Source organism: Montipora capricornis, chromosome 2 (genome assembly GCF_036669925.1).
Source record: "Montipora capricornis isolate CH-2021 chromosome 2, ASM3666992v2, whole genome shotgun sequence".
Classification (NCBI taxonomy): domain Eukaryota; kingdom Metazoa; phylum Cnidaria; class Anthozoa; order Scleractinia; family Acroporidae; genus Montipora; species Montipora capricornis.
In genome coordinates this window covers 14,188,856-14,198,855 of record NC_090884.1, presented here as the reverse complement: position 1 = coordinate 14,198,855, position 10,000 = coordinate 14,188,856, and the positions used below count along the sequence as shown (strand labels likewise).

General features: G+C 40.8%; 2 protein-coding genes across 2 annotated transcripts in view; one reads left to right on the top strand and one right to left on the bottom strand.

The window, feature by feature from the left end:
- The first annotated feature begins 3,088 nt into the window (after positions 1-3,088).
- On the top strand, positions 3,089-8,638 carry LOC138038912 (uncharacterized). Its single transcript, XM_068885007.1, has 4 exons — positions 3,089-3,281; positions 4,326-4,558; positions 5,057-5,263; positions 6,066-8,638. Exons 1-4 carry the CDS (start codon positions 3,197-3,199, stop codon positions 6,270-6,272), a joined length of 732 nt encoding a protein of 243 aa, XP_068741108.1. The 5' UTR covers positions 3,089-3,196; the 3' UTR covers positions 6,273-8,638.
- The window catches only part of LOC138038913 (sugar transporter SWEET1-like), a 15,574-nt gene continuing 13,794 nt past the window's right edge, over positions 8,221-10,000 (bottom strand). The window contains exon 6 of the mRNA XM_068885008.1: positions 8,221-9,936. Coding sequence (XP_068741109.1) covers positions 9,847-9,936 — 90 coding nt within the window. The 3' untranslated portion in view covers positions 8,221-9,846. The remainder of the gene's footprint in view (positions 9,937-10,000) is intronic.

Genomic DNA, 10,000 nt, shown 5'->3' with positions numbered 1-10,000 from the left:
ACGGATTGCGGCTCATGTCTTGTGCATTGCATCAAGCGAACTCCATGACAGGCTCCTCTAAGATAACTGATACTCTTTGCAGGGAAATTTCATACTGTCCTCGGGTAATTCTGGTTACACGGCAACGAGTGTTTTTAAATTGCCACTTACTTGTACGTGTTCCAAATAGATTAGTCAAGGATTTGTAAACAGGAACACATTCCATCTTACAATATCATGTTCAGTCAATGTTGTTTATTAAAAAATGTGCTTACGTGACCATTAGCAAGGAAAACGTGTTTTCTTGGTTTTCAGAACATGTAAGTGAAAGTTATCCAATCTAGTCATTTGAAGTTATCCCCATAAAATATAATGTCTAGAAAATGGATGACAGTCATGGAATGTCTGGCCGAGTATAAAAGGCATTGCGGTTGGCATGTCTCGTGATGTTGTCACTGCTCACAAGTCACGCATCCCTATGTTTTGGTTGAAGCAAGCCTTTTTCGAATGAGGTCACGCGCTTTTCAGGAAGACACTCTTGAAATGCGTCGCAGGCTGAAAAATTAACTGCTCAAAATCAGAACGATGTAGGTTTTTAAAATAAGACATGTTTTAAATATTAAACCGAAAAACTGACACATTTCAAAGCCCTACACTTTGCTTGAGCGAAATATTACTTATAACATAAAATAACACCTATTGTATTCTGGCTCGTTCTTCAATGAACGCCGCCGAATGCTAACAAAGGGCAGTTTCTCCCCATCTTCGTTTTACCAAAGTTGTCTTCAAATGAAGTACTTCAATCGAAATGATCTTTGCGGTGCGTGTTATTTTACACCGGCCTAAGCGCCTTTAAAAACTTCCGGTTGCAGAAAACTTATACTTTAAACCCCAGTTTTAGGAACAAAGACCGGCATTCATTTCCTAGATTTTAAAACATGGATTATATGAATAACCCCTTTCTTCATTCCTTTTCTTGAGACGTTGAAATCTCGCTGATATGTTAATTGCTGGGCGCAAAACGGAATATGGAATTGTTTATTTCGATCAAGTCACGTACGCTGTACATGTAGAATAATTTCTTTTCAAATGCCAACAACTGACTAGGGAAGACACGTGATTTGATTTTGCCCAACTCTTTGCCCCTCGGACAAAATCACTCAAAAAAATATAGAAAATGTGGTTTATTTTGTCAATCTGTGATGCGGCTGGACTGGAAACTCGAAAACACCAGACAACTCAGACAAATGCACTCATTTTGGCCATGCATACTGCAAAAGGTCCGAAGGATAAGAGGGATCAAGAGTCCAGCGAGGCCAATTTGGGTAAATCTTATAACTCCGCTACAAATATTACAAGTTTCCAAAAGGAAGAAATAGCGGCTGGTAATCGAGCCTAGGCAAGATGTCCATAAATTTGAATCAGAAATTCTATAAAGTCGCTTCTTTGCGTTACTTTGCAAAATTTTGTTTGCAAGTTTATTATGGGATTTAGAAGTAAAGTTTACTGTAATGATCAAAGCTTACATTGTTTCACCAAACATCGAGAAAAGATCCCCCGTACGACTGCTTTTCAAAGAAGATTTTCGCCATTAAAATACTTAGTTCTGATGTGAATGCCCTCACTGCGGTGCGAAACCAGAAAACCGCGAAAAGATATGTTTGATGGAGGGCAAATGGGTCATTTTGACTGTTACCGGCTTTCGAAGTCTTAACAAAGAAACAGCTTGACATCAAAACAAGAACCGAATTCTACGTTGCATAATCTTTTTAGACAAACATTTTCAATTAATTCACCTAGATATCTTATGACTGTGGTCTTGTCCGATGTACGTTATTCTATTCCTGTTTCGTACATACGATATACAGCAAAGACAGCCCTTTGTAGCGTCTCACCGGCTAAGCGCTTAAGAATCCTATACGATGCAAATGATATTTCAACCCCAAGAAGAGTGACATCTTACGTAACTTAATCCCACTTTGAGGAAAATATACAACTGGTTCAGGAGACAGCATTTCATCGACTTTTCTATTTCAATTACAACTCACTAGACCGTAACGACCACAACTTTAACCCATACGTTTCTACACAGCACACCGGCGAGAAAACCAAGCCTATTTTTATGCACTTTCAAGCTCGACAGGAAGTTAAGAGTCCAAACAATACTTGATAGCACATGTGTTCTCTTTCACTGCTTGGCAATAGTATATCTCCACTTTTTTTAGACAAAATGCAATATATTCTGAGTTCTTTTAATTCACACTTTGCGTTACTACTTCCGTTCCAGATGTTGCGTCTATAAAATTGGCTGTAAGATTCATAAATTCATATATTTCATGGCGTGGAAAGGAAGACAAACACTCCTGACAGCTTAAACAATTCGATGGTTTTTTCTCTGCTTGCTGACACATGGTAATCACAGACGTGACAACCTTTAATGAATTTTTACACACTGATTGTTTTGTACTGATTGTTTTGTCGACACAGAAAATAAATTCCAAAAAAATACCTAGTCGGAAACTCATCAGCATTTTTATTGGAGCACAGGGCGAAAATAAAGAAAATTTATTCTCCTTTTGTCCGATTTGCTGTCTCCATTTCGCTAAACGGAGCAATTACAGAATACCCCACAACACCTCGCCACAATTGTTTCCTCTAGGCGGTATTCTTTCTAGAACGAGTCGGAATACAATAGAGCTTATTCTTATTCAATGACATGCAAATACGTCGCGGGGCTTATGCAATTTAAATATTTAGCCGTCTTTTATCACGGGCGAAAATGAGAGTTTTCTTTGTGTAGGACCATCGTGTAAGTATTTTTGCAAGGTGTAGTTTTTTAGGAAATAAGATATTTTCTTCCTTTAGCACCAATAACACGACTGGAGCTCTATGAAAAGGCCTTAGTCACTATAGAACAAAATTCAAAGCGAGACGTGACATTTGGTTAAAAGCTCTTCAGTTAGTGGCATACCCTGATTGGGCAATTAATCTTCTTCCGCGTGCTACGAATACCCTAGATATAAACACAAAATTTGAAAAAGGCCTTAGTTACAAAAACTCCACACGGAAGTATTGACTCGGTATATATAGCCTTAACCCGCGGTGAGTCATGTTAGTTGATGCTGCAGCTCAGGCAGAAGACAGCTAATTTGTTGGGCTCGAACTGACGAAGTTAGTGTCTCTGTACCTTGCGTCTGCTTTTCTAATTATAAAGGAAATGGAAACGGAAGAATATTTTCGCTACGATTCTTGGTTAAGGTTTCTTTTGTCGCAGGATTTTCCTCAAGATTTCCATCAACAAGGTAACGCATGCATGACTTGACATTATCTAAGGAACTGCTTTAATCACGTAAGGTCAGATTGGACAATGGACAGATGTACGCAATCTGAAGTAGAAAAAAAAAACTCGTTAATTAAGGAATATTCATGATACATTCGATAGTTTTTTTAAGGGCAAAATACTTCGAACATAGTACATAAGGGGTACTAAATATCTTAAGTAAGAGCCGACAACGTTAGATGTTTTTTCAATCCCGTCCCCAGGCCCTTTCTCCGCCGAAGTTGCCGGAACGTGATCAGCTCTACAAAAAGGCAAAAGTAACTTTTGACGACTTTTTTCAATGTGAAAGGAATGTCCATGGGGAGTTTTTATAAACGGCATTACTTTTGGCGTGACAGAACCACTACGTTTTTTTAAAACAGCATTTCTAGCAAAGAAAGATCGAATAACAAAACTTCCGGTTAGGTGGACGGGTAAAGATAACTAAAACTACCCTCCCCACCCCTTCCCAGGTTGATCAGGCACTTTTGTCCTTTTTCATATCACACCCATAAAAAGAACAGCAACAACAATAACACTGACTCAGAGCATAAGTAAGATTTTCTAAGAGCTGCATTTTCTTTACTATTCTTTACGCCGCAACTTCTTTGGCACAGCAGTAGCCTTTGACCTAGCAGCAGTTATGTAACGTGTAATTTTAACCTCTTCCGCTTATTTTTTTTACTTTCCGGAAATTAAAAATGCTCTGAATAACAAAATTCAACAGGAATGTTTACGCCCTATGTTGAAGTGGATGGGAGCACGTTCAGACAACTGACCTGTATTCCATCCCCCCCTGGTACACGGCCAGGTTGTCTATTCTGCTCTCGTAACCATTAGAAATTCAATTCCCAAAGAACTGGTTTCTTTGCAAACTAAAATAACCGCTGCCAGAGTTTACAGATCTCATTCGCAGGTTTTTTTTCCCATTTTGTAACAACTAAGGAATCTGCATGATCTGCAAAGGATTGGCAATAGGGCCTCCGAGGGAAACCTAGGGACTCTTCTATTGTTTTCTTGTTTGTAGAATCAAGACAATGCAGGGACTCGATAGACTTTCTACCAATTCTGAAGAAACCAAAAGCAGAGATATTTGACTTGCCACATGAAGACCAAGAAAACGAGAGAGACTGGCCTGTCATTAGGAAGAATATTGGTCCTTGCGCACCGTCACGTCTGTTGCCAAACCTGGAAAAATCATCCAAGGCGCAAATAATTCAAGACACAAAGGTTAAAGTTCATTTTCTTGGGTTAAAAAAGGTAAGACATTTGACTTTCTAGATGTTAGCACGAGTCTGCGTAGAAAGCAATCGAGCAAAGGGAGCGCAAGTCTTAGAACCATTTCCTTACTGAAGGGGACTGGGACTGATTGCCCAAAAGGTCGATAAATTCCGTTTTAGCGTGCGCGTTCACCCAAGCACTCTGTGGTCAGGCGCATCTTACGAAGGCAGCGTTTGTCCTGGCAACCCACGCCTTCCGTTTCAGACTTGACGACACTCAAGCTGCGGCGGAGTTTTACTTTGAGATATACTGAAAATATGTAAAGAACAATTATAGCTTTCCCACGTGCTATTCAAACCAGAAATCAAGCATCACGAGCTGCAACAAGCAAGTGCCACATGCGTTATTTACAAAAACCTCTCTTGTGGTCGGAGGGCAAAATCCTCAGGTTCCAGAGCAATGTGATAACTCCTCGCGCGACCCCGAAGCCCATATTGCGCAAGCTAACACTCCTCAATTCCATTGTTTTTCCCCAAGGGGTATGAAAAAGTGCAAAGTCGTGTGAACCGACAGTCGAGGCAACGGCTAACGGATAGTAAAGTTCGCATAGCGGTTACAGCTGATGCCCAGATCACTCAGGTGAACGTGTATGTGGAGAGAGCACCAATGGCAGCTGCTTTGAGTGGTGACACTACGGGCAGAGTACCCCTGAAGGTTAAAATGGGGGCTCAAGTGGCCAACAAGGTGGGTGAAAACCGACTGCAAAATTGACTTAAAGATGAGAATACTACCACATCGAAACATCTTATTGCTATAGGTTAGACTATGAACTGATTAAGCTTACTAAGAAACGATTATTCGCCCGTTCGAACGAGATTCTAAGAGATAGAGTTTTTTCTGAGGGGTTAACAATTCCTGTTAAAATATCTTGGAAGACCAGTTAACCTAGTTTGTAAAGCTTTTCTCCGCCGAGAGTTAAGGCGCTGAAAATGAGGTTGAACTATGTATTGTTGTCGTACCCAGGGTCATTCCGAGTGAGGAGAGAGAGATGACAAGCTAAGATATTCAGTTCCCGCCACTCAGTGGAGATCCCCTCCCCCACCCTTCTTTACGATCCCAAGCGAATTTTCCGATCGCATTGTGGAATAAGAACCTGTTTTTATCTGGGACACTAGTCCCCTTAGGGGAAGGGGAAGGAGAAGGAGGGGGAGGGGGTGGATGCAACGACGTACAGGAAAGGCTGGCAGAACTCTTTTTCAGACTATTTAAAACCGCTAATTTCATTGAAGCGGTCTAGGATGCAACTCTATCGTGTTTCGGATTAGGCTCTGTTTCTGTTGAGTACTTTTTTTTGACCCAATCACGAAAGACGTTGTCACAGCTGCGTTTTGCTTCACGATGCTGAAACTAGAATAACTTCCGGTCATGTGGCTCGTGAGCAGCCTTGTCAGAGGCCTTGACGAACTCGTAACAATCGAATATTTTTCGGGCGATAAAGCCTAATCGGTTATCTGTTAATTTATTTATCTCATTTTCGATGTTACAGCAAAATTTATCGGTGGATCTCGATTCAGTTTACATGTCCTCTCAAGGAACACCAGTTTACAAGCTTTCCACAGTGGATGCAGACAGGCGAAACAGATTTCGTCTAGTGGTCACCGCTTATTTCATCGATGGGAGGGGATGTAGGTCTTTCGTGAGTCCAACTTTTCTGTTACGCAGCCGCAGACCAGAAAGAAAGACGTCCTGTTAGCGTAACCAGAAAGCCTGGAATGAAGCCGTTCATCGGAGGCGAAAAGGGGAATGGGTATTACTGAATTACTCACTCCTAGGTCCCCGCTTGTTAGTGTTTGGTCTCGCAGAGTGGATTACTGAATGCTTGTGATGCTATAGCCTGCGTCAAATGTTTATGAACATTTGGAAGTATTAATTTCACCTCAGAAGAGTGCTTGGGAAAGTGGTTGGGCACGTTTGAATGAAAGTTAAATGTTCATGAACGTTTGAAACAGTGCATGGTGCCGTTTTTTTAAAAACATGTTTTCTTTCTTTTCTTCCTCTTATCTTTGTTCATTTAATGAAGCAGTGAAGCTACAATCCTGCGAGCATGCTCTCCGGGGTGATGGGAAAATATCAAGATTTCTAATCGCTCGCCGCTTTCTCCTAGAGGGAGAGGGTGCTCGAAATCTCAGTAGCCAATGCCAGGAACCCATGACTAGGAGCGAACAACTCCCACACTTAATCCATGTCATGGCATTTTTACAGACCAAAAAAAAAGGCAGTTCCGGTTCGGTGACGCTTTGACGTCCGACTTAGTTTCTTGTGATTGGTCATTGAGCTCCCGCGGGAGGCACATTTGCAGGAAAGACGTTTCTAAAAATAACTAGGTCTGTCAAAACGCTCGATGAAGAAGTCAATTCGGAGGAATGCTCTTACTGATGGGCTCCTGCCAATACTGATTGCCTTAAGCAATTTACAGGACTCATTTCCTACTGTATCTCCTAATTTACGCATAGCCGAGACCCAAGTCTATGTAGATTAATCAAAGGATCGCAAGTGATTTCCTAGAACCTCGTTTTATCGCATAAGTTGTATAAAGACAGATAGAGGACTCTTGGTTGCAGTCAAAAGTTGGAAAGAAACTATCCCAGTTCTTGACAAGGTCCTAGCAAATTAGGAAACAGGAATGAACTTTTGCGTTATTTAATACTGAAAATACGAATGGAAACAATTCTTCTTCGGACAGAAATGCCCACACTTGGATTCGAGCGAATTTGAATAAGCGTCACGAAGTGTCCTTTTGCTCTTTTCCCCAACTTCAACATCACTCGTCTCTTGGAATACACTCACTTACCGTCACAAAGTGTCCCCCAAGTGCTGCTCATCTATTTAACGATAAATAGCTGCATTTACCCTAAGCTTTGGTTTGCATCCACGTAATGAGACGGCCATCTTGGTGTACAAAACATTAGAAAATGACCCCACAAGTTTTGCATAGTAATAAGAGTCAAATTCCCAAAAGACATTTTACTGCATTATTCTGTACACCAACATTGCCACCGTGACGTTACATGCAAACCATCAATTGCTAGAAATAGGTAGCAAAGGAATAGACTTTAGTAATGGCACACTTAATGCCGTGGATAAAAATTGGGCGCGCATCTAATTTGGTACATTTCTGGACATAGGTGTGTTCGGATACCATTTTTATCGCAATCGTCACCATCGTCATTATGATCATCGTCGTTATTGTCAACATCAGAGGGAGATCATCAAAGGGAGCTTCTATCTCCAATACTTGGGCTCGGAGTCAACCCTTTCCTCAGTAGATTTATTTATAGAACGCTTCCCTTGGGAGATTCAACACGCTCACTGATGTAAAAGCCAATCAAAACAGAGCTATCTCAGCGACAAGGGAAATCTGATACTTTTCGCTGGGAGAAACCTGTTCCTAAAAGAAAGTTAACTCGGAAAAAGTTGACTCAAAGAATGAGCGGAGACTGAGGCTGCCCTTCATGGCGTCATTGCGAGTATCAGAGTATTACAGTCGCCTTTAATTTAGTTAGACAGCAATGACCAGAACCAGGTTGCTGACCAGCGGTTTTCGTTAAAACAATGTTTCGCTGGGGGTGCTCAGTCTCGCGGGCTCAGAAAACCTGGTTGTGGTCATTCTTATTTAAGGTTTTTCATGACAGTCACAGTCGTTATTGTATCACACGTTTATTTAATAGTATCTCCTTCACGAGATTACGTGCTTCAAAAACACGCCTTAAAAAGCCCGATTTGATAATTCGGTCTTAGGCCGAGAGGAATCATCTTAAGCATCCGGGTAATATGAGAATTTTCATTGTTTTAAGTTGAATTTTAATACATCAAAATAGGTTTGTCAGTCCTTGGTTTGTACGAGACTGAATATTTTAGTTAAGCCCAGTTTTTATTATTGCTTGTGTATAGTAAATAAGAGTAGAAATTTTGACAAAGTCTATAGAAGTCTAAAAGTTATTTAATAACCTGTGGTACACTTCGGATGACTGCTTTGTAATCAAATTTTGAATTTGTCCACACCTTTGACATTACATTTATTTCTAAATTAAATGTAAATAAATTTTCAAAACATAAGAATGGTCTCCTGTTGTTCAGGCAAGAAGTATCCTTGACCCAGAAAAAGGAAATTTAAATGAAAAAGCCTGTTCAGACTGAAGCCAAGCCGTATTGGAGCTTTAAGCCCGGTTTGCCGGTTTTCACTAGCGACGCAAGCACACGCATGAGCAGCTTACGCTAACGAATGTCGACATCAACCATGCCAACCGCAATTTTGTTCAAATGCTCAGACGCGGGGAATCTGGAACGAGTGCTTAAATAGAGCATATTCGTATTCTCAGTATTGGACTGGAACTAGCTTGCAATGGAGGCTAATGCGGGGGAATCTTTTCAAATGCAAATACTTTTTAATATATTCCCCCGCATTAGCCTCCATTGCAAGCTAGTTCCAGTACAATACTGAGAATACGAATATGGTCTATAGGCCAGACGCTTCAAAAGGAAAATTTTCGATCCTTGGGCTTATGCTAGCGTCATCCCCGTTTTCACGGTGAAATTGGCGCTGTTATGCTTGCGTCGCTGGCGAAAACCAGGCCTTACCCCGCTTGAGCCAAGGGGGGAGAAATTCCTAGCAAGGAGAACCAAGGAATTAAAAACTTTGTTTTAGTTACTTGATTCGAGCGTTAAGTATTTATGAGTCAATGAGTCAATGAGTCAATGAGTCATGAGTCAACCAGTTAGTGATGTGAGTCTCATTGACTCATGACTCATTGACTCATTTGACTCATAAAACATGCGTTCTCTTTTGATTCAAAGATCCAGAAATATAGAGCATTTTCACTCACGTGACCAGCAGCCATAATGGCAGTTCAATTCCCGGAGGATTAGTTTGGTATGTACCATCATGGCCGCCATTTCTTTGTTTTGGAACACCAACATGGCTGCCGTGACGTCATGTAAAAATGCTCTAAAAGAAATTCCTCACTGAATTAACTTTCTCGTGCTGCACTACAGGTTAGGATCCTTGTTTTTCAAAGTTGAAATGATTCCCTTTTGAGCATAAATACAGGCCGTAACTTTAGACACGGCACCAGAAAACCCGGTAAGTTAAGAGGAAAATATGTCCTTTTCAGGATTGGTTACCATGTACAATACAAACTCATCTGTAACGGCGATTCCATAAATATCTCCTTACAAGTTGAAATTTAAACTAAAAGAATTACTCGACCAAACATTCAAAACAGGACTCTTGAAGTCTTCTTGAGCATAAGTTACTTGATCTAGTTCCCCTATATTTTACCGTTGTTTGGTTTGGAAGGATAAATACAAAACAGACTCAGCTGTATAAGTCCCAACACAACACCAGAAGCATTTGGAACCTGCAGAGGAAAAAAACCCACTTAATATACCAATAAATAGGAGACGATGCTACAAACCACCTGG

What these genes read in the sequence shown, in the direction of transcription:
- LOC138038912 (XM_068885007.1), top strand. Translation starts at nt 3,197, where the DNA reads ATGGAAACGGAAGAATATTTTCGCTACGATTCTTGGTTAAGGTTTCTT. An exon ending in TCAAGATTTCCATCAACAAG is followed by an intron (nt 3,282 to 4,325) that starts GTAACGCATGCA and finishes TCTTGTTTGTAG; the next exon opens with AATCAAGACAATGCAGGGAC. An exon ending in ATTTTCTTGGGTTAAAAAAG is followed by an intron (nt 4,559 to 5,056) that starts GTAAGACATTTG and finishes TTTTTCCCCAAG; the next exon opens with GGGTATGAAAAAGTGCAAAG.